We start from the raw sequence: 26,161 nt of genomic DNA, 5'->3' as shown, positions 1-26,161 counted from the left end.
AAAATGCTCAAGGAGAAGTATAAAATACAAGGCATAGTAGTAAAATGATGTGAGGAACAAGTCAATGTCAAATATGATGAGGACCATGAGGTATTTGCTTGGGTTGCACATATGGAAATTATTTGCTTGCTCATTTCTATTGCAGTTGAAAACAAATGTAAGATAGATCAAATAATGTCAAAACAAATATTTTGATTGAGTTTAGTAAAGAAGTTTTTGTTAACAATTCATAACTCTATGGCATGGTTTAAACTCTCATAACATGTGGGAGAAACGAGCGAAATTTGTCGCCTTGCATTAGCATCGCGGGAGGCACCACAATGGGTCAGGGAGGTCGCCGCAAGATCACGACACCCCTGTGAGCCTACGAAAGTGGTTGTGAAGTCACGAAGGTGCTACAATCCTGCATTTTTTTCCTTTTTTAAATAAATTTTTTTTTGTATTTTTATTTTTTTTAATATTTAGATTAAATTTTTTTTATTTTTTGTTAATATATTTTATATTTAAAAATACAAAAACCATATCAGCTAGATACAGTATTGAAACCATATCGTTTCGGACATAAATCGAATCTCTAATACGAGTCAAAATTTTAAACCATGCTTTTTGGAGAAAAGAGAAGAGTAAAAGTTTAAAAATTGAAAAAGGCTATGGCTTGAAGCCATCACCAAGGACATAGAATAGTTGGACAAATGCTCATTCTAAAGCTAATAGGTTCAATCAATGTTTATATGAGCACGCTTTATATTTCAAATAAAATAAGAATATCTTATTTGTTGCCTTGTACGTGGATAATCTTAGCTTCATAGGGAGCAATCAACAAATGTTTAAAATATTCAAGTTAACCATGACATAGATGGAGACATAGGGTTCATAAGTTATATTCTTGGACCGGAAGTAAAGAAAACGAAGAAGACAATTCCTTGTCACAAGGATCTTATTCAAGGGAATCCTCAAGAAGTTTAAGATGGATTGTTAAATTGACAAAAAATAAATGATAAAGGAGAAAAAGTAGATCTCACTTAAGTGGATCCAAAAATGCACAAGACTGTTAATCACTATATTGAGAAACTAAAATCTACTCACTCGAATGTAGCCAAGAGAATTCTTTGTTATGTTCGAGGTACATTTCACAAGTGTTATTATATTCTCCTTCTAATAACTTTTAACTTTATGAATATTTTAATAATGATAAGGGAGGAGGTTTGAATAAAAGAAATACCAGTAACTCTGTATTTTATATGAGTGAGATGGCTTTTACATAGGTCTTTAAGAAACAAGAGATTGTGACACTCTCAACATGTGAAGTAGACTATCTTGCAACATTATCATATTTGTGTCATGTTATTTGACTAAGAAGAATATAGATTGCAACATTAACCTTTGTTGTCAACAAAGATACATATTGACAGCAAATCTGCTATTGCACTTGCAAGGAACCTAATGCATCATGAAATAAGTCTGCACATCTTCTTACACTATCTTTTCATTAGAGAACATGTAAAAAAAAAGAATGTTGAGCTAGTCTACATCAAGATACAAGATAAGTAGACATTTTGCTATGATTTGATCTCTTTGTCAAGCTCAAGACAACTCTTGAAATGAAGGATGAAGGATAATTAAGTTCAAGGGAATGTTGTTGAGCAGATTTAATTATAAAGTAAAAAGTTTGTCCTCCTCCTAGTCAATTTTCTACTATAGTTTTCTACCACTCAGGGCTATAAAGTAGAAAAAACAATGTAGAAGTGTAATGTTAATGTGGTGTATCTTGTATCTCTAACCCCTATAAATATGTGGGATTTATTGTGAATCATGACATGTTTTTCAATTCATTTTCCTTCCTCAAAGCTTCTCCCTCTCTCTACGCGTTTGCTCCAAAACAACAATGACGAACAACAAAAAGGACATGCTGTTAAATATATTATATATCTATCTAGTAAGAAGAGATTTGAACATACTCTGACAAAGGTATAGCCTTTGGTCGTAGCTCTGAGCCCACCATTAGCTGATCAAGAGCACGCCAACCATTTGCCCAAATACCAATTGCTGCCCCTGAAGATCGCAGTTTATTGGATTTCTCAAGAACGAGACTCTTGATTCCTTTCCTGCACATTTTGTCAATCAAAATCAAAGCAAGATGTTAGTTTGCTTATTATTATTATTTTTTTGTCTCAATGGATAGTGTATCTAGAGATATAACTTGACTGAACCAAATAAAAACTCGCTATTCAGCAACAGTTTCAGAAACATAAAAAATGGCAACAAAAATAAATTATAATCAAAACAAGAGGAAGATTGGAAGGTGACTCGTAACTATATTTTATAGGCCATAACAAAAGATTAGGAAGTATCCATGTAGAATGCCGTGGAAAACAAGAAGACGCCACTGTGGATTCTCAATTTAGTACAAGGTTTCATTTTTAACAAAATGTTTTGTAAAGTTACTTTTAGGTGGAAGACATGTTGATGCGAATAGATTCTTTAGACAATTGTCAATACAAAAACTGATACCAGAATTGACTTAATGTATCAAAAAGTGTCGGAGAGTCTTGGCAGAAAGACAGACAAGATCCTGCGAAATGGAAGGAGGAAAAAGGAATCCCTAAAAAAGGGGGGAAGAAAGAAAAAGCAGGAACACCTCTGAAGAGCTAAAGCAGTGGCAAGGCCGCATATGCCTCCCCCAAGAACCACAACGCCATGGTGCTCCTCGATTGAGCTCATCTTCTCTTCAGTCTCCAGCTTCAAGTTCCAAGGGCCAGACGCGAGATGGACATGTTCGATGATTGCGGCTTATTTGTATATTTTTGTTAGTGCACCATTTTATCTTAAATTTTAAATAGAATAATTAAATTATTTTGATATTTCTATATTTTTAAATTTAAATATGATGTATAATTTTCTAAATTAAAAAAAAATATTTAAAAATAAAATAATATTACTTTTCAATATTAATTCTTTTTAACCGCTCTCTTTCCACTCATTCTATAAATATAATAAAATTTTAGATAATTTGTGTATAATAAAAAATAATTATCTAAATTTAATAAAATAAATTATTTATTTTAAATTTTAGATATAATAATAAAAAAAATTAATATGAGTACTCTTACATTGACCTATAGCTATAATTAAGACGACATCCACCTGCTAACGGCTAACTGTTAACTGCTAATTGCTGACTGCTCGTTATCATTCAAAATGCATTTTCATGAATTCTTTTCCATAACGATTTAAATGTTGATAGAATTACATAAGCATTTAAAAATTAATAATGTATAATATTTGGAACGATATAACATAAAAAAAATAATAATAATAATAGATTTTGATAATATGTAATATTAACATGGACCTTAGGGTTTTCCTTATGTATTTTTTTTCTCGGGGTCATGGTGGGGCATCTAGATTATTATCCAGATATTCATGGTTCGAATCCCAACTATGACATATTTATAAAAAAAATTTCCTCCAAATAGGGAGCGTAACCAAAGGATGCTAGGTTTCTAAGCTGGCCGTCACGTGTACTTCCCGATTTACCCTGATGACAGATGAGAAACTTCCGTGGGGTCGGGTCAGTCATCCTAAAGATAGTAAATGAGGCTAACTGGGATTATCATATTTTTTTTAATTTTCTTAATTTTTTTATACCTTTTTTATTGTTTTATCTAGTGTAGTTAAAATGTTAATTTTAACTAATCTACAAAAGTATTTAATTTGGTATTAAAAACTAGTAGTCTTTACTTTATCTTATTTCTATTAAGATAATGATTTATCCTCTATTTATACCAAAGAGAGACTAAAGAAAAAATAAATTATAGGATAGACCTGATCGATTTAGATCAACGGTTCAGAATCGTCAGTTTGATGATTCTAGGTAAGTCGACTCTTAATATTAATTATCTAAGATGATTACGATTCATGATTCGGAATCACCGGTTCACGGTTCAGTTCATGATTTGTCACGGTTCAAGATTATTATGTTAAAAAATATAAAAAAATTACAAATTCCATATTACAAATTAAAATTTAAAATTTAAAAATTAAAAATTACAAATTAAAATTTATTGCAAAAAAAGGCTTGCACTTATTTAAGTTGTCTACATATCCCCTTAGGGTATAGGAAAATCAAAGTCACATAGTTCTTTTACATTTTTATCCTTTTATATTGTCACTCACTTTCATTTCCTGTTCCTATCATATTCGTTCCTTCAGTATCAAAATCTCCAACTTCGTTATCCGAAAGTTGCATTCCTTGGATTTTTTTTCTCCACTCTGGTCCAATCGTCCAGTAATGCTTGGGCTTTCAATGAGTCGGAAGACCAAGTTGATCATCATTCATCTAATATGTTGCCACCGACACTGAACATCTGCTCCACAACAATAATTGACCACTAGACAAGTTAAAATTTATTTGGCGATTACGGAGAGGATGGTAAAGCTTTAAGTCTTCTGTGACCACCACTTTAAGATATTGAAATTTTGGCTTTCTTCTTCATTAAAATCAAAATAAGTCATAAAATAATTCTCAAGTTTCTGTGTGGAACTTGAGGATTCTCGTGGATGTTTTGTTCAATAAAAGTTATGCTTTTGTAAGTTTTAAATTACTACTAGTAGTTTGTTGTATTTCAGAAATATTAATTTGTGTTCCATATTTTGTATAATATTGATTATAAATATCATATACATAAATTCTAACATTATATATAATATTAACTGGATTAGGAGAAAAATAATCTTTAATTGGAATTAAAGCGTCATAATATAAAGTTAACATTTCTGGTAAAACTTCTAATTTAAATCTAGAATCTAAAGCAAGTGAAATTAAATAAATTTCAGGAATAAAATAAAAATATTTTTCCCATTTAGTTTCCATATCTAAGATACAAGAAGATAAAAATTTATTATTAATATATTCATTTAAAACTAATACTATATTAGAAATATTTTCTAAAACTAATTCAGTAATGGTATAATAAACACCGGAAAATTGTTTGGTTACATTATTAAATACTTTTAAAATTTCAGAAATACTATTATAAATATTCCATTGTTGTGAAAATAAATATATATTAGTATTAGTATTTTATATAAAAAAATGAACATAATAATTTTTTATATTGAAATGAATCTTATAATAATTGGTAAGTTAAATTCCAACGTGTTGGTACATCACGTGGAAATTTTTTAGGCATCATTCCATTACTTTCACAAAACCTACCCATTGTTTCATCATAGATGGATGAGACCATAAATAAGAAATTATAATTTTAATTGGTTTAATAGAACTTTCTAAAATTTTTAATCCATCTTAAATACATAAATTTAAAACATGACATACACAACGAATATGAAAAAATAAACCGCCAATAATAGGTTGACAAACAAATTTCAAATCATTTATAGAAGCGGTATTGGAACTAGCATTATCTAATGATATTGAAAATATTTTATGAGTTAAGTCATATTCTTCTAAAATTAAACATAATATTTGTGTGATGTTACGAGCATTATGTGATTTATCAAAAATTCTATAAGCTAACAATCTTTTTTAGAGGTTACAAGAGTTATCGATCCAATGGCAAGTCACATCCATATACAAATGTGTTTACCAATGATCACTCCAAATATCGGAACATAAAAAAACTTTATTATCTAATTTACTAAATTCATCAATTAAATTCTTTTTTCTTATTTTACTAATTTTTTAATTGTACGAGTAAGTGTAGCCCTAGGAACACATTTAGCATATAGATTAAGAGATTCTTTACAAAAATCTTTAAATGTGCATTTAGATCCAAAACTAAAAGAAAGATGTTCTACGAAAATAAATTTAGCTAATGATTCTCTTAATTTATTATCTGAATATAAACATAAACTAGAATCAATATTACCGCTAGTTGAAGAAAATTTTGATAATTGTGCTTGAGAACTGTTGAGTCCATATTCCGTCAGGTGCTTCATTTCTACATGTCATTTCAACAACCCATAGTCATCGTCGGCTTGGAATTTGTAGGAAGCATTATAGTGCTTACATTTTGTATGCATTTCTCTCGACGAAAGAGTGATCTTCCCAAAATATTTAGTGAAAATAGAAGACTTTAGAAGAGGAAATTCCTGAACCTTAGAAGTAATTGCATCGGTACTTCTTTATATTTCGAATGTTGGATTTGGAACATACTAGATCTCATCATCGATGGATTGAATGTTGGGATCCTCCTCCCACGGATTCATTATTTCCTTTCCCTTCCGAGCTCGAGATGATGCACCTCCACGGTCTCCTTCCATTGTAATTTAAAATTGGAAATGAAAGCGTATAGAGAATATGAAATTGAGATTAAGAGTAGAGAAGATGTGTATAAAAATGATGAACTCTCTATTTATAGAGTTTGAACAGTAACGAATACTAAATCATAGTCATTGATCAAAAAATGGTCAAATGATCCTAACCATTGAAAAAAAAATCCAAACCCCCCCCCCCCACCTCCCCCAACGGTTAGGTTCCAATGGACAAAAAAAAAACCTTGTTAAACCGGCGGGCCGAACCGGCGGTTCGCTGGGTTTGCATTTAAGGAATCAGAACTGGCCCGACAACTTGTCGGGCCAGTTCCGGTTGAACACGGTGAACCATGTCAATGGGAAACTGGCCCGTTGACTCGATTATGGGCCCGGACTAGATTCGAGCTAGACCCAACTGGGGTCGAGTATATTATAGGATAGCCGAGACAATTCCCTTATTTTCTCAATGAAAATGATATATTATAAATTCGTCCATAATTTTTTTTAATAAAATAATCAAATCTTTCTTTACGGAGAGTCAATCAAATTATCAGTGAAAAAGAAAATAATGATTTAGATTGATTTAATTTAGAATAATTTATTTTTTTATAGAATACTTTTCTTTCTTTAACTAGTTATTATTTACTTATTTATTAGTTCTTATTATATAAAAGTGTATCATGTATTCATGAAGAGAATAAGTGAGAATTGTTTTCATAGTATCAAAGCGAGGTTTCTCTCTGTAAATAAATACGTGTTATTCTTCTTCTCCAAAGATAATCATAATGTCCACTGATTCCACTCAGTCTACGACTGAAATAACTTCTGTCGTCATCTCTTCTTTTTCCGAAAGTGACGCTTCATGTTTGCAAATGATCATAATTATTTACAATGAGCTCAGTTAGTAAAGATAGTTATCCAAGACAAAGGGAAGTTGGGTTATCTTATGAGCTACTCTTCTCAACCCACATCAAGCGATGCATTGTACCAGATTTGGATGACTAAGAATTCAATCGTGCTTATCTGACTAATTAATTCTATGAAACCCAACATTAGTCGTCATTATCTCTAGTTCAAGATGGCCAAGGAGGTGTGGGACGCAACTCGAAAGATGTATTTCGATTTGGACAATACTTCATAGATTTTTTAGCTACATCGAAGCTTAAAAATTTGAAATAAGGTTCAAATTTTGTAACATAGTACTTTTCTAATCTTCATGATCTTTGACAGAAACTTGATCTATTCTTTGAAAAAGATTTAACATGCAATGATTGTAGTGTCAAAATTCTCCACAATATTAAAAAAGAGCGTGTGTTTGATTTTTTTGGCCCGTCTTAATTATAATTTAGATGAGGTATGTGATTGTATTGTTGCATGTGACCCATTTCCATCTCCTGGAGAAGTTTTCACTGAAGTCCGACGGGAAGAAACCTATCATAAGGTCATGCTTACTGATGAGATTATTCCACCACAATCCATTATAGTAGACGTTTCAACATTGATTTCCACAAACAACTCTGCAGCAAATCAACACAAAACAAATGTCTTTAGTGTGAATACTGCAACCGGCCAAACCACACCAAGGATAAATGTTGGGATATGGGAAACCAGCAAATTAGTAACCTCAGAAAAAGAATGAAGACAATGAATTTCATACTCAATTGAGCCAAGAAAAACCTATAGTCTCTAGTGTCCCTGCTCCCTTAATCAAAGAGCATATTGCACAATATTACAAATTATTCAATCAAATGGCCCTTAATACATCTTCCAACTCTAATGTTAGTTCGCACTCCTTACTAAATCTAGTAAACTCAATTTATCCTTTTTATTAACCATTTAATGACCCCTTAGATCATTGATTCTAGAGCTTCTGACTATATGACAGGTGACTTGAGTCTTGTTTCTTCTTGTCATCCTTTTTCTCACCAAACTACTATTAGGATTATTAATGGTTCATTAACTGTAGTTGTTGGCATATGTGATATTCAATTATCTCAACACATTATTCTGAAATCTATTTTCATGTACCTGCTCTAAAATGTAATTTGATCTCTGTCAGCAAAGTCATTTTTGATAATAAGTGTTTTGCTAAATTCTTACCTTTGTCGTGTCATTTTTAGGACCTACTATCGTGGAAAATGATTGACAGTGCTAGAATTCATGAAGGTCTTTACTACTTTGAGGATTAAAATAGTTGATCTTTGATGTCTCTTGCTTTTTTAGTTCTAGGGATAGGGAAATAATGTCTTAGCATTATCATCTTGGCCATCCTAATTTTGGCTATTTGAAGCGTCTATTCCCATCATTGTTTGTTAATAAAGATCATTTGTCTTTCAATTGTGAAGTGTATCATGTAACCAAGTATACTCGCATCCATTTCTCTCCTAAACGATATAGACCATCTACTCTCTTTTTTTCAGTAATTCATAGTGATATTTAGGGTCCCTCTCAAATTCACACCTCTCATAAGGAAAAAAATAGTCTATCTCATTTATTGATAATTATACACGGGTTACTTGGATTTATCTTCTTAAGGATAAATAAGAAACCAGTGACATCTTCAAAGTGTTGGATCGTAGAGACGTTAGAGGGGGGGTGGGGTGAATAACATTCATTGAAAATCATGATTTTAAATAAGTTACGCAGCAGAATAAAGAAAATAAAAACAATGCTAATAAAATAAAGTTTTACCTGGTTTAGAGCTTGTGACGACTTTTATTCCAAGGCCCGTGATCGCCGATCACTTTCATTTGGCAATCACTATCAATTTGAATAATGAGTTACAAAGATTGAATACAAGAACTAAAATTAATTATTATCGACAAACAAAAAGGAAATTAAAATATTTCATTCTTCGAACTTTGGAGCAACCTTTCAAAGTCGTCGGAGCCTTTTCGGAGCAACACGTAAGAATAAAACTTGTAGCAGATATTGTTCTGAAGATGTTGGTCGAAGGCCTTTATATAGGCTCATTCTAGGTGCTTGGAGTCTCTCCTATGTGCTTGGACCGTGATGACATGGTGAGCTCTCGTCAAAACTTGATCCGTCAAGTTTATCCACTTTCGGGTGCCTGGACCCCCTCTGGGTGCTTGGATCGTTGATGTGGGTTCGACCAGTCTTTGCGCTCCAACTCAGCTTCGGATAAAATTTATGGTCCAAGCGTTTGGACCAACTCCGGGCACCTAGACCACCTAGGTGCCTGGCCAGGCACTGGACAAGCTGGTTCGAGCGCCTGGACTAGCTCCAAGCGCCCGGACTAGCTCCAGGCGCCCGGATCACTTATGGGTGCCCAAACTTCCCTTTTTCGCACTTCTCCTTCCTATAAAAAAGAGTTAGTCTAGGTAAATAAAAAATATGTTTATCCTATAAAACAAAGTTAACACAACATAATAAGATAGAAGTAGTAATTCTATTATGTCTCCCCGAGATTAAGATCTAGTCAAGGTCTCAACTTAGGTTTCCCAAATAGACCTAAGTTGAACCGACACTTATAGTTCCCTCAACCTGGAACACGTCTTCACTCGATCTCTCCTCTAGTTGCATACCTCTTACTTACCAACTGTAGTCGCTTGACTTACTTTTGACCCACTAGATCTTCCTGCTAGTTGTCAGGTCTCCAAACTCAACTGGTTGTCAGGTCCGCGGACCCAATCGAACTTCCATCTAGATATCAGGTCCTGCGGACCTATCTAGACTTCGTGCTAGCTATCAGATCCCGCGGACCTAGCTAGATTTTAGCCTATGTCAAACCCTTCATACCCATCAACTTCTACACACTTGGTAAAGCAATTATACCATAAAACACTCTAACTTTAATCTACTTATCATTCCTTAAAACTTGAGTTAGATCATTAGTGTAAATTGCACCAGCAATTTCTTCCTTTTTGATGTAATAACAATCTGGGTTAAAGTTAGAACAAATAATATTAAAAAATAGTATGTAAAATGTAAACAAATGATCTAAGTTAGCTTTGAATTAATCAAATTTGTTGTTATTTTTCTACATTAACTCTTACCCTTCTCCTTTGGCATTCATAAAAAAAAACTAAGGTAAAAGAAAGACAAGCATAAGATATAAAGTCAATTATTAATACATAAATATAAAGGAAAGTAACCACTTTATATCTTAGATTGAGAGAGAGATTTGAAAAAATTTACTTCAAAGTAAGATATTTAGCAAAGTTGTTTTTTTTAAAAAAACACTTTTTAAAAAATTTCTTCAAAATTTCTAAGTAAACTTTTTCAAAAGTTGCATAATACACCTTTTTTAAATTTCTGAGAAAATTTTTTCAAAAAGTTCTAAAGAAAATTTTTGTAAAAAAATTCTAAGTAAATATTTGCAATGGAAATATTTTCCGAGAAGTTTTCAAAATGTTTATCATAGTAAAAAAACTTTCAAAGTAAATTTGTCAAAAATAATTTTAAAGAAAAATTTTCTAAGTAAAAGTAATTTCAAAGATTTTTTTAAAAAAATCTAATAAAGATTTTCAAAATGATAAATATTTTCAAAATAACTTTAAAGAGAATTTTCTAATCAAAAATTTTAAAGTAGTGTTTAAAGAAAGAAGATCAAAATTTTAAAATTTTTGATAAATGATCAGGTCCTCCCCCTGAATCTGATATTGTTATTTAACACAAGAAACACATAATAATTGAAATAGAAGATAAGAAATATCAAGCATAATGTGATAAGTAAAATAAACCAGTTAGTAACTAAAGGGAAAACCAAATAATAGCAAGTTAGAAGAACATAATAGAAACTGAACTACTGCGAAGACAAAGAGGGATCTGAACCCCAAGATCGTAACATGTTCGTCAACTCAGTATGACGAGTCTGCCCCTCCTCTCGAAGATTGGAAATATCTTATCAAAGACCGAAGACCTCTTGTCGAAGACTCGTCATAGACGCCTCAAGTCCAGTAACTCTATCGTCTAAAGTACAAGGGACTGAAGGCAGGGCAGCCCAAAAAGATCAGCCATAAGATCATGTATCTCTGCCTCTCTCCTAGAGTTGGGTCAGGTTGAGGCTGGGTTGTAAGGTTAGGCAACGACTGGGCTGCGGGGTCAGGCTGATGCTGGGCCTCTCTCCTCCAAGATAGGACCTCCTGATTATCTATATAGACATTAGCTAAGGATAGGTTCCTAGATCCTACTATGTCAAACTCATCTAGGACTTTGACATCACCCATGGTGATATCAATACCTAATAATGCTAAGTAGGAGGTCAAGATATGACAATAAGGCATATAGATCTACCAGCTAGTGGTAATGCCTGTTATATAAATGATGGTATGTAAGATATGCAAACTGATATCTATATCTAGCCTCTCATATAATGCATAAAAAAGGAATGAATGAAATGGATGCATCATGGCTACATCGCGGGTAGTCAGAGGCAAAATGCACATGATTAGGACCATATAGAAAAAATAGTTCTGGATCCTAAGGGTGACAGATCTAAATTGGGTCACAATCAGTATGCGTTGTCTCCTAAAAAAATACGAGTATATCGTATCGAGTGTAATGTGCGAATAACAATCACTAAATGGTAGATCCCTAAGGATAGCATAAAAAAGAACATGCTGAACGTCATAATCCTTAAAAGTCCATAATGATAGTAGATGTCACGCCCCTAGAGGAGTCTCTGCCAGACAAAAATCCTGGCAGCATCTCCCCTGTACCGGTGACAATCCAAAATATATATACATACAAAATATACATCAGCCACATGCGGCTGAAATATATATACACCCACGCAGTTAATAATCTCAACCTATATGGCTGGACAAATATAACAACAACCACGCAGTTATATATATACAACGAACAGCCCACTCGGCTACATTAAAAACCAACACAGTGGAAAAATGATAACGGAAAGCCCAATACAACACAATCAACACACTGCTAGCCGGCTAGGCTTTATAAAACAACCACAACAACAAATACAATAACACATCAAATACAGCAATTACCAAATACAAGTAAAACATATACAAAACCCAAAACGGTCTTTGGATGTGACGTAGGACCCGACAGACATGATACTCTGAGCGACACCAACCATCTACAAGCTACCTGAAAACATAAATGTATACATGCAGTGGTGAGTATATGTAACTCAGTCGGTAATAGACAAGATAGTACATGGTCCATAAACAAACATGGAGATCACAAGTATACAGTCTCAGTAGGGAATAAAGAACATAATCATACTATCATAATCAATGCACCTAAACATATCTGACATAATAACTTGACATATAAACTGTACAAACCACAACTAACATAATGACAGATACATACCCAATCTGGAATCGACGCAAGGTACAAAGATCAGTACACTCACTGGATCTGCAACAGACATACCCGTGACATCTGTGCAATATAAATACGACTGCATATACATGTAAAATAAATGACATGTATGCAGCATAACAACCATATGCAACAAGCATATCACAAACAAGTGCAACAACCACAATCACATGCAACTAGTATCTACTAGGCATGTATGCAAATATATATCCACAGATGCACCGCGCATCATATGTAAAAGTGCATGCATGCTCCATGGTCACCCCCGCCACCTCTCTAGACACCACGACCCCTGTATGATCGAGAGGCTTGGGTTTATGACGACTGTACTACCCTCCAGCCCACAATAGAGTGGTCGAGGCAGACAGTCCGCTAGTAGCTATCTAGCTATATAGTATCAGGGTCCCTGACTGCTCACAACGCCGGATCTCACTAAACCTCGTGACCGGGTGGCACGACAGGACGAGCGGCAACTATTCCAGCAACCACTACCCATGAGTGGCCGAGTGTGCGATGCTAAACCAAACCAACTGACGACTCTCTCAACCACAAGGGAGACAATGGTCATCAGATGCAATGAATGATGAACATGATATATATAAATATATATATATATATATATATATATATATATATATATATATATATATATATATATATATAGATATATATATATATATATATATATATATATAATCATCCATGCAACAACCCCAAATCTCATAAATACCTCCAATATGAGTATAATCGTCATGATACCTCCACATATCCGACCAAACATATGTACACACTACACATGTATAATCAACCAAAAATCTACAATAATCCCACCAGACACATGTACACAAAATATAAGTACAATCAACATGTATCCTCCAGTAAAAACATAGCAGACATGTGTATATACCCCAAACATACAATCAACATAACTCCTCCAAAAGTACATGACAAATACGTATGTACACACCATGTGTAAATGCACGGTCAACAAGATGACTCCTATAACATATACCCACCTATGTACAGTCCACATCATATACCCAATCAGCATGGTAATACCCACAACCCGACAATCTCTACAAGACATACTCTATACGTATAATCACAACAAAGTAGATATCAAGAGTGGAGACTGTATATGAATTAAATAGATCATCACAAGGGTCAAGCATAAGTATCGTGCAGGAAAAACAACAACCGATCATGATATAAGATAAAGCAGCCTAATTCATCCAATAATAACCATGCACTAAGTTTCAAAGAAACTATAAAGAGGCCAAGGAAGAAATACCTGCCTTAAAATGTAGATTGTGTCCAGAATAAATCCCACATCGAGACACTCGTCTCGAATCAAAATCCTGCGATCACATAATATATTTAGCTAATTACATAGGTAGCAAATAGCTAAATAAACTCCCCAATCTAATTAAGGGAAAACCCTAATCGAAATAATTAACTTAATTTCTTAATCCAATTATGTTTAACTAAATCCACATCACTTCAATCCTACTCATGAGTTAATCAATTTAATCATGATTATCTTCTACAATCAATATACACTAATCAAATCCAATCACCCATAACATCTCATTATTCCCAACATAATATGATATAAATCTTTTTTCACCCATCTATCACATAAATGCAACCAAAACTTCATACTTAGCTTACCTTGATACGGTTGCTCCCATGCTAACTCACGGCTAAAGATCTTGCTGTCAGAACTGGTGGCTGAGGCTAGGTAGAGCTGCTGCTCGCAAACAAATGTCCTAACACATGAGCAATCATTTACCACCATAGTTAATAATTTATCTCATGCATTAACCCAACCTTATTAATTAAATCATCCACCTAATCACATCTAAACTTCCAACCACTTATTCAAATTTGGATCAAGGTGAAGAGGTGCCTACTACCAAAATCTGTAACCAGAGCAAGGAGGAAGTTTGCTTTAACCCAAATGCCCCCAACTGATGTTTCACTGTTGGAGAAGGTTGTTGTAGGAGCTAATGGCCTCTACGGACCCTAGCAGTAATCCTCCAACCCACCAGAATCACCACAGCCAACAATCTCTTCACCTGTGACCTCCACGGCTTCAAGAAGTGGAGAAGAAGTGATCGGCAGTAGGAGAAATCCACCAATACCTTGATCCGATGAATCACCTTAGTCCAGATCAAGAAGAACATCACAAAGGGGTAAGATCTTTGAAATCACACAATTTCGGATGAAGCTTACTTTGATCGATCGCCTTTGATACTGTCGCATGATCCATTCCAACTGATGACGATCCGTAATATACTCCATTGAACAGATCGAGGAGGAGAACCAAAAGGGGCTCAATCGGCCGGAACCCCGCCGTGCCCTAGCTCCATCGAATCGTCGTCGATCACCCGCAAGAAACTATCGAGGAAGCGATCGGTCCACTGGAGAAGGCTTGGACAGCTTCAGCTCCTTCAAGATTCCGGTGACGGTCCTCAGGTAGCAATAGGAGGCTGAGACAATCGGAGTAGCCGTCGATGTCGGGTCGTCCGCGCACATGAGAGAAAGCAGAAGAGAGGAATATGAGAGGAGAGGAAGAAAGATCCCACGCCTAAGGAGGGAGAGGAGGCTCGGTCGGGGTTACACCGACGGACGGTGGTGCGCTCGGCGTCGCAGGGAGAGAAATCACCGGAGAGGGAGGGGTTTCGGGCAGAGAGGTTGTCGGGAGGGGAGAAAGAATCGGAATAGAAAATAAAGAAAATAAAAAGAAGAATTATAACCTAGGTTTAAGTTAATTAAACTTTAACTTAAATCTTAAATTAACTCCTATTTAAATGGGTATCCCGAACAGGCCTCCATTGTACCCCGAATCCATCCCCTTAAAACGGGTCACACAAACTCCGTTTAAATCCCAAAATATTTCTAAAAATTCTGGAAAAATCCCATAAGATTTTTCATCCAATAATATTTATTATTTAAATTTTGCGATATCTTACATTCTCCCCCACTAATAAAAATTTTGTCCCCAAATTTACTGATCAACTCAGGGATCCTTATCCAAGGGTAACAACCAAGCAACATCCTCATATACCACCCATCCAAATGAATGGCGATGACTATGTAGGTTATGAGCTCACTCTACTCCCGCTACTTCCACACTATTATCAAACCCACTGTGGATAAATCATCTACCTCTAAAATCCATAATCCACTACCAATAGATCCTCCAACATCTGTATAGAGCGCTCAAACTATCCATCAGTCTGAGGTAAAAAAAAAATTATACTAAAGCTAAGCTCCTAATCCAAAAGAATCCGTCCCACAAATCGATGACTAGGGAGCAAAGTCGTCACCCAATAATGATTTCCCAAACCATCATATCCTCTCCATGTCCTGGATAATCCCACAATAAAATCCGTTAGAACATACTCCCAACTCCACTCTAGTATCCAAATCAACGGAGACTATCCTACTAATCTCTGATGTTCAGCCTTCACTTGCTGACATGCTAGACATCAAGCTACAGAATCCGCGATGTCTTTCTTCATGTCAATCCACCAATAAGAACGCTCCAAATCTCTATACAACATGTATCATAAATCTAGATCAATGTGTTTTCTACAGTAACTCCTCCCAGATAAGAAGTGACTCAGAAACACACACAATCTCTCATAAAAATCAAAGAATCTCATTCCCATTACACGAGCATTCTAACTACTGGCACAAGACTACTCTGCTCATGCTATATCAGAACCGCATCGAACCCCAAGTACAATACATCCGTGTAGAGTACAAACCCGTCTACACTAGAAAGTACTACTAAGACATGTGCATCTATCTAAACTGATCTCACAAACATTTATCTAGGAAAATTTCATACTCATCCTAAATAGTCCAGTCAACGACATAATGCTGAATAAACCCTCAACCAATCTCCTGTAATATCCAACTAGACCAAGGAAGCTACGAGTCTCCTGTATAGACTACGACTACTCCCAACTGGTAATAGTCTCTAACTCCTGTGGATCCATGGTATGCCCCTACTAGTTACCACGTGTCCTAGTAATCTCACAGAAGACAATCACAATACGTACTACTGAACTTCGCATATAGATGTCCCCGTCGAAACATCTCTAAATCTATGCGAAGATAGTGTACGTAATCCACCTCGGATCAGGAATAGATCATAACATCGTCAATGAAGACAACGAAAACTGATCCAAAGACCCTAAGAATACCAAATACATCGAGTCCATATAAATACCTAGGTCACTGTAAACCTAAATGATAAAACCAAGGATTCATAATATCTATACAACAGGCATTCCTAATCGTAAGATCCCCAACAACAAGCCTATGATCAAATCACCAACTACAAATCACCAAATCCATAAATATCACACATGTGCTACTCTCCATATCACTATCAACATCAAGCACAAAATAATATATCATCAAACCAAATATTCACTAATAGATCATCAACAAATAACATATCACCACACCTGATCTCCCAATATCCATCAATTAAGATCATCCTCAACATCAATCAATCATACTAGATAGTCTCCTAAAAAAAGATAGAGTAGAAGGAAAACATCCAACCTTCAACTCCCACTACCAACAAACTAAACGTATCCAAAAGGTCTGTCAAATCTCATCATCTCATCCTCTTAGATACTCAAATATCCACAGTAAACGAATATCAATCTCAAGTCCAAAGATTCACACAACCTCCTGACTGAGAGTTCATCCATCAAGAAGATATCTCCACAACTCTCATAATCATCCCATAAATGTCTCTCGACAAATATCGATAAAAGATCAAACCCTCTAATATGAGATATAGACTACAAGATCTGGTAAGATGATCATTGGGTCAAGGTCTTGAGTTACTTGATAGAGACAATGTTAGCTGAGTCGTCTAATTATTATCTTGCACCCTATCGTATTGTGATTGCTCCACCCTGAGGTTCAGTAACCTCCAGTATCGAGTAATTAACACAAAGATAGAGGAACGCTATAACTATATAGCTTATCAAACTATCTGTCAATCAACGCTCAACCCCTCGAAGATCATCATCTGAAATTATACCCAGTTACGGTCGAACCTCCTAGGTATTACTCAACTAACATCACATCCTCCGCACCATTGCGGGGTATATATCACTAAGTACATCATGGATATCTAATTATATCTGATAGTTCCATGAGTCAGGATCTCCGATGGAACAACGTTAGACGAGTTGACTGATCATCGTCTTATAAACCATCACGCTACTGAAAGAGGTAAAGAACCTCAAAGAAATCACTAAGTGATGTCCTGATCTCCAACAAGCATTCTCTGCTTCTTCCTTCACATGGTACCAGGGCACGTAAAGGTTAAGCAGCTAACTTCAACTCTCTCACATCAGTACAAATCCTATATCCAAATGTACTCTCCAAGTTATATACCCTAGTAATGGTTGTATCTCATAAGTGTTAAGCATGTAGCTTTACACTTTTCCCACGACAGTGGAGGTATCCTATCCGAATGTACCTTCTAAGTCATCCTATCAGGTATAGACAGTCCATGGTCAAAGTCCTCATGGAATAGGATACGAAAATCCTCTACAGGCTGACCAAGCCGACAATGGTATACGGCTAACTCAGTCCTTCCCATGACTGTACAAGTCATGTACTCATGTATGTTTCCCAAAATATCTAACCAAGCACGAGTATCCTAAAGATAGGAATCTCTAAAAAATAGAGTAAGTCAATCCCCTATAGATCAAACTGCTAAAATAAATCAGGCATCAACTAACTAATCTACCGAGGTCAACAAGGGTAAATCGACCGCTCTATAGACCGAACTAACAAGAGTATAAGACCAACTAAGATAAGTCAAACCACAACTACACCAGTCAAGAAGGTAAATCAATCCTAAACTGACCGAACCAACAGGAGTAAACTGGTACTCTACTAACTGGGTCCACATGAGTATACAGATATCATCCACTACCCAGCTAATAATAACAGAGACTGATATGTGACTCTAACTCTCAACCAACTAGTAGTAGCAGTAACTAACACAACTGGTAGTATGATATGATGAATCCTTTAAGACTGTAATCCTTGATCTCCAGTAGGTCAACTGTGATCAGTGATTGACCCAACACATGCAATGCATGCAACCAACAAATAGGCAGGTACTAACAAGAAAGTACTAACACATGTCATAACTATCAGAACAACCATGCATGTACTAACAGGAATGTAAGATAACACTATGCAAACATACCTCCTATAGCTTGGAGATATCCTGCTGCTGCCTGGTCCCAAAGCCCGAAAGTCACATCAAGAAAATCGAAACACGAAATCCAAAAACACGAATAACAGGCATCGTACCTGTTCTGATATAAAAAATTGGTATAAGATAAATCTCGAAAATCTAGAACACATAGTAAGTATCATATACCTGCTCTGATACAAAAAATTGGTATCAGATTAATTCAAAAATAGAACACAAAACAAAACAGGCATCGTACCTGCTCTGATACCAAAAATTGTCACGCCCCTAGAGGAGTCTCTGCCAGACAAAAATCCTGGCAGCATCTCCCCTGTATCGGTGACAATCCAAAACATATATACATACAAAATATACATCAGCCACATGCGGCTGGAATATATACACAACCACGCAGTTAATAATCTCAGCCTACATGGCTGGACAAATATAACAACAACCACGCAGTTATATATATACAACGAACAACTCACTCGGCTGTATTAAAAACCAACACAGCGGAAAAATGATAACGAAAAGCCCAATACAACACAATCAACACACTGCTAGCCGACTAGACTTTATACAACAACCACAACAACAAATACAACAACACATCAAATACAACAATTACCAAATATAAGTAAAACATATACAAAACCCAAAACGGTCTTCGGATGTGACGTTGGACCCGACAGACAGGATACTCCGAGCGACACCAACCATCTACAAGCTACCTGAAAACATAAATGTATACATGCGGTGGTGAGTATAGGTAACTCAGCGGGTAATAGACAAGATAGTGCATGGTCCATAAATAAACATGGAGATCACAAGTATACAGTCTCAGTAGGGAATAAAGAACATGATCATACTATCATAATCAATGCACCTAAACATATCTGACATAATAACTTGACATATAAACTGTACAAACCACAACTAACATAATGACAGATACATACCCAATCTGGAATCGACGCAAGGTACAAAGATCAGTACACTCACTGGATCTGCAATAGACATACCCGTGACACCTGTGCAATATAAATACGACTGCATATACATATAAAATAAATGACATGTATGCAGCATGACAACCATATGCAACAAGCATATCACAAACAAGTGCAACAACCACAATCACATGCAACTAGTATCTACTAGGCATGTATGCAAATATATATCCACAGATGCACCGCGCATCATATGTAAAAGTGCATGCATGCTCCATGGTCACCCCCGCCACCTCTCTAGACACCACGACCCCTGTATGGTCGAGAGGCTTGGGTTTATGACGACTGTACTACCCTCCAGCCCACAATAGAGTGGTCGAGGCGGACAGTCCGCTAGTAGCTATCTAGCTATATAGCATCAGGGTCCCTGACTGCTCACAACGCCGGATCTCACTAAACCTCGTGACCGGGTGGCACGACAGGACGAGCGGCAACTATTCCAGCAACCACTACCCATGAGTGGCCGAGTGTGCGGCGCTAAACCAAACCAACTGACGACTCTCTCAACCACAAGGGAGACAATGGTCATCAGATGTAATGAATGATGAACATGATATATATATATATATATATATATAATCATCATCCATGAAACAACCCCAAATCTCATAAATACCTCTGATATTGGTTAGGTTTCATAGGTCCCTGATAAGGAGGGGAAAGGAGATAATCAAAGGGGGTAGGCTAATATCGGTCGGTATATACCTCCAAGGGAGGTAGGCTTGAATCGATCGAAATATGTTTCCAAGGAGGAAGATCCCTCTCAATTGACACATACCTCAAAGGAGGTAGGCCAATATCGGCCGAGATATACCTCCAAAGAAAGTAGGTTTGTATCGACCGAAATATACTTCCCAGGAGGAAGATTCACATCAATTGGCATATACCTCAAAGGAGGTAGGCTAATATTGGCCGGGCTATACCTCCAGAGGAGGTAGGTTCACATCGACCGAAATATGCTTCCCAGGAGGAAGATTCATATCAAATGGCATCTACCTCAAAGGAGGTAGGCCAATATCGGCCGAGATATACCTCCAAAGAGGGTAGGTTTGTGTCGACCGAAATATACTTCCCAGGAGGAAGATTCACATCAATTGGCATATACCTCAAAGGAGGTAGGCTAATATCGGCCGGGATATACCTCCAAAGGAGGTAGGTTTGTATCGACCAAAATATGCTTCCCAGGAGGAAGATTCATATCAAGTGGCATCTACCTCAAAGGAGGCAGGCCAATATCGGCTGGGATATACCTCCAAAGAGGGTAGGTTTGTATTGACCGAAATATACTTCCCAAGAGGAAGATTCATAACAAGTGGCATATACCTCAAAGGAGGTAGGCCAATATCGGCCGGGATATGTAGGTTTGTATCGATCGAAATATACTTCTCAAGAGGAAGATTCATATCAAGTGGCATATACCTCAAAGGAGGTAGGCCAATATCGGCCGGGATATACCTCCAAAGAGGGTAGGTTTGTATCGACCGAAATATACTTTCCAAGAGGAAGATTCATATCAAGAGGCATATACCTCAAAGGAGGTAGGCTAATATCGGCCGGGCTATACCTCCAAAAAAATAGGCTCACATCGACTGAAATATGCTTCCCAGGAGGAAGATTCATATCAAGTGGCATCTACCTCAAAGGAGGTAGGCCAATATCGGCCGGGATATACCTCCATAGAGGGTAGGTTTGTATCGACCGAAATATACTTCCCAGGAGGAAGATTCACATCAATTGGCATATACCTCAAAGGAGGTAGGTTAATATCGGTCGGGCTATACCTCCAAAGGAGGTAGGTTTGTATCGACCGAAATATGCTTCCCAGGAGGAAGATTCATATCAAGTGGCATCTACCTCAAAAGAGGTAGGCCAATATCGGCCGGGATATACCTCCAAAGAGGGTAGGTTTGTATCGACCGAAATATACTTCCCAAGAGGAAGATTCATAATAAGTGGCATATACCTCAAAGGAGGTAGGCCAATATCGACCGGGATATGTAGGTTTGTATCGACCGAAATATACTTCCCAAGAGGAAGATTCATATCAAGTGGCATATACCTCAAAGGAGGTAGGCCAATATCGGCCGGGATATACCTCCAAAGAGGGTAGGTTTGTATCGACCGAAATATACTTTCCAAGAGGAAGATTCATATCAAGAGGCATATACCTCAAAGGAGGTAGGCTAATATCGGTCGAGCTATACCTTCAAAAAGATAGGTTCGCATCGACCAAAATATGCTTCCCAGAAGGAAAGCCGAGACCGGCCGATTGATCAATACTTGGGAAAGATACTTGATAAAATATAGCCTAAGGCTAGTTAGGATCAGTAACATAGAAGGTTGCCTCATTAACTAAACCTAATCATGATTAACTTCGATCAATATAAGGAATATTGTTACATTGAGTTATCTGCAGCAGGAGGGGTGAAACGACAATTAATGAAGATATCTGCAATATGTAACTATATGACAGGAATTATATATTTTGACGGGAAATGTGTTTTTAGATTGTTTCACAGGTGCTAAATGCCAAAAAAGGTACATCTGGGGTACAAGAAAGATTTCTTAAAAAGTTATTCACCACAAGTACACGGCTTACGTCATCTCATAATAAACTCTAACAAATCGGGGTCCACTTCATGACTACGGAGGTTATATGAAGTGGTATAAAAGGGGGAATCCTCTCTGTTGGCAAGGTAAGTTCACATCATCACTCACATCTAGAACCCTAATTTTGCAACTACTGTTCATCTTCTTCCTTCTTCTTCTTCCACACCAAGAGAGATCACTGACATGAGCGTCGAAGGGCCTAACCAGGGATTCCTACCCCGGTCTTAAGTCATTGACGGTAGTGTTGGTCGGTCTCTTGTGCTCAGGAAGCTTTGGGAGCTCCGGATCTGGGTGTTCTTCGATCGGATCTCTTCATCGCCATTGGTATATTGCATCGGGAGGGCACTCTTGTGGCTTCATCCTCTTGGATCCGCTTTGGATTTCTCTGATCGGCGTTCCATAGGTATTATTCTCCATCAGTAGTAGGTTTTTTCTCCCGGCTCTCCGTTTTGTCCAGCTTCTCAAACAGGATCAAATTTAGCACCGTCTGTGGGAACTTCACCTGAATCTGAGACTACAGGATGGAAGAGGCCAGAAAATCAAACCTACTCACTATCAGTCGTGAGGATTTGGATTTCCTCATCAATTCCCACGTACAGAAAGCCTTACAACAACAACAACAACAACTTCAAGCCCACACTGGAGCTACTCTACCAATAGCTCATAATCCAGCAATATCAACTACCGAGCGTCGGAAAGGAAAGGAGCTGGAAGAGGAGGAACATGCATATTTTCCTCCAACTGTTGTTTCTCCAACAAGGCGTCCACGAGCTTTCCTTCGCACTCCCATGGAGCAGGGGGTAGGAGGCCCGTGTTCTAAGAATCCTCTGGCGAAGCACCAGACAAAGAAAAGCGTAAGATTAAAATGATAACTAGTGATAGCTCACCAGAGAAAGTCATCTCCCCATTCTCTCAAAGTGTACTGGATGATCCGCTTCCTAAGCAGTATCAAAATCTTCAGATCGGAGAATACACTGGAACAACAGATCCAGAAGATCATCTGTTGAAATTTGAGAACGTAGCATTATTACAACAATTCTCTGACGGGGTAGTGTGTCGGATGTTTCTCACTACCCTCGGGGGAGCTGCACAGCGTTGGTTCAAGAGATTGCCAGAGAAGTCTATTCGAAAATTTAAAGACTTCAAGAAAGTTTTTTTACACCATTTCTCCAGCAACAAGAGGTACCATAAGACTCCTTGGAGCCTATTTTCGATTAAGCAGGCATCCAAGGAGTCCATCCGAGCATACATCAAAAGGTTTAATCAGGTAGCTATTAATGTACCTAATGCTACCACTGAAATATTAGTAAGCGCTTTCTCTCAAGGTTTAAATGATAACGATTTCTTTAAAGATTTAGTGAGAAACCCTCCTGTTAATTTTGATTCCTTGATTGAGCGTGCTACCGAATTCATTAATGTGGAAGAAGCTCAAGCTGCTCGCCGGAAGGAGGGTGTTACCTCTTCTCCTAGCCAGCTTAAGGAGAAAGCTCCAGCCCCTGCTCCTCCACCAAGAGGGCCCAGAGCAACTCATCCACCTCATCGACAACCAGAATATCGTCCACAAGCCATACAATACGTGGAGATATAGCCAGAAGCACCAAGGAGATGGTGCACTTATTATAAAACTAGTAGTCATCATACTGAAGACTGTTTTGTTTTAAAAAATAAACGAGCTAATAGGGAGCGTTATCAGAGGCAAAACTATTATCGGCAGCAATACTCCAGGCTACAAAGCCCACTCAAACTGGAATATCGCCCGGTCGAGCCTCGGCAGGAGGCATTGCCAGTCCCGGCCGGTACAAGCCAAGTGTCAGAAAAAGCACCTTCTGAAGCTATGACGACGCGGCAGGAAGAAAACAGGAGTAATGCTGCTCGGGGCAATATCAATATGATTGTGGGAGGACCCACGGATGGGGATTCTAATAGGGCCAGAAAAGCACATGCCCGAAGACTGGAAATTCATGCTGTGGGATGTAGCATGGAACGAGCGGCCAGCCCCGAGATAAGTTTTGGGCCTAGAGATCTCGAAGGGGTAGAAATACCCCACGATGATGCCCTGATTATCAAAGTCGTTATAGCCAACTACGCCATTTCTCATACCTTCATAGACACGGGCAGTTCTGTCAATATTATATTCAAGAAGGCTTTCGATCAACTACAAATTGACCCGAGTGAACTTCAGCAGATAATCACTCCTCTATATGGGTTCACAGGCAATGAAGTGCAACCATTAGGTCAAATAAAGCTAGCTATATCTCTGGGAGAAGAGCCTCTGATGAGAACAAGAAATCTTATTTCATGGTAGTAGACGCTCCATCCTCCTATAATGTGATACTGGGTCGACCTGCCTTAAACGAGTTTAGGGCGGTCATTTATACTTTTTGTCAGAAGATTAAATTTCCCGTGGATGACCAAGTTGGGGAGGTGCGAGGTGATCAGAAGACAACCCAAAAATGTTATGTAGAAATAATTTGGACTGAAGCTAACACTGCCCGAAAGATTCAAAGAATGGAAGTTAACGTCATTCAGGAGAAGCAGCCTGTTCTGGTCTATAAAGAAAAGGAAGAAGTTCAGATCTAGACCGGTCGACCTGAAGCTACTACCATATATTGCGGGTGATCTTGAGCCCACTCTGAAAGCCGAACTGGTACAGTGCCTAAAGAAGAATAATGATGTGTTTGCTTAGACACCCAAAGAAGTTTCGGGCATTTCTCCTGCAGTTATGGAGCATGCCTTACATGTCTTCCCAGATGCCCGCCCGGTCATGCAAAGAAAGAGGAATTTTAGCGCGGAACAGGATCAAATCATCAAAGAAGAAATAACCAAACTTATGGAGGCTGGTTATATTAGGGAGGTACAATTCCCTAGCTGGTTAGATAATGTGGTGCTAGTCTTTAAGCCGGGAAACAAATGGCGAATGTGCATACATCTCTATGCTAGACGCTTATCAAGGCTATCATCAGGTTCCCTTAGCTAAGGAAGATCAAGAAAAGGTCAGTTTTATAACATCTGAAGGTACTTATTGTTATAATGTTATGCCCTTCGGACTAAAAAATACAGGAGCAACTTATCAAAGGCTTATGAATAAGGTCTTCCAGAAGTAGATTGGTAGAAATATGGAAGTATATGTTGATGATATCTTAATTAAGTCTCTTCAAGCTGCTGATCTGTGCAAGGACGTAGAGGAGACCTGCAAGACATTGAGACAATATGGGCTCAAGTTAAATCCGAGCAAATGTCTATTCGGCGCGAAAGGGGGAAAATTCCTGGGATATATGGTGTCCGAACGGGGAATAGAAGCCAATCCGAGCAAGGTCAAGGCATTGCAGAACATGGAGCCACCGCGCAACATGAGAGAAGCTCAAAGACTGATAGGCCGTATTACAGCCTTGTCTAGGTTCATTTCTAGGTCGGCTGACCGTAGTTTCCATTTCTTTAAAATACTCAGAAAGGCCAAGAAATTTCAGTGGAATGAGGAATGTGATAAGACTTTCCAAGAATTAAAAGATTATTTGTCTACTCTCCCTGTATTAGCTAAGCCTATAGTAGGAGAAATTCTTTAGGTATATTTGTCGGCTAATGAAAACGTTGTAGGCTCTGTATTAGTCAGACAAGAAGGAAAGGAACAACAACCTGTATATTTTTCCAGCCATTTATTAAAAGGAGCTGAGTGTAGATATACTACACTAGAGAAATT

The 26,161-nt window shown here is 37.2% G+C and overlaps 1 protein-coding gene across 1 annotated transcript in view; it reads right to left on the bottom strand.

The window, feature by feature from the left end:
• The window catches only part of LOC121969781 (monooxygenase 1-like), a 43,022-nt gene extending 40,232 nt beyond the window's left edge, over positions 1-2,790 (bottom strand). The window contains exons 1-2 of the mRNA XM_042520026.1: positions 2,639-2,790; positions 1,959-2,105 (exon numbers count right to left, since the gene is read on the bottom strand). Of these exons, the coding sequence (XP_042375960.1) occupies positions 1,959-2,105; positions 2,639-2,721 (230 nt within the window). The 5' untranslated portion in view covers positions 2,722-2,790. The remainder of the gene's footprint in view (positions 1-1,958; positions 2,106-2,638) is intronic.
• Positions 2,791-26,161: the final 23,371 nt, after the last annotated feature.

This window comes from Zingiber officinale, chromosome 4A (assembly GCF_018446385.1).
Source record: "Zingiber officinale cultivar Zhangliang chromosome 4A, Zo_v1.1, whole genome shotgun sequence".
NCBI lineage: Eukaryota > Viridiplantae > Streptophyta > Magnoliopsida > Zingiberales > Zingiberaceae > Zingiber > Zingiber officinale.
This window is presented reverse-complemented; position numbering and strand designations above follow the sequence as displayed.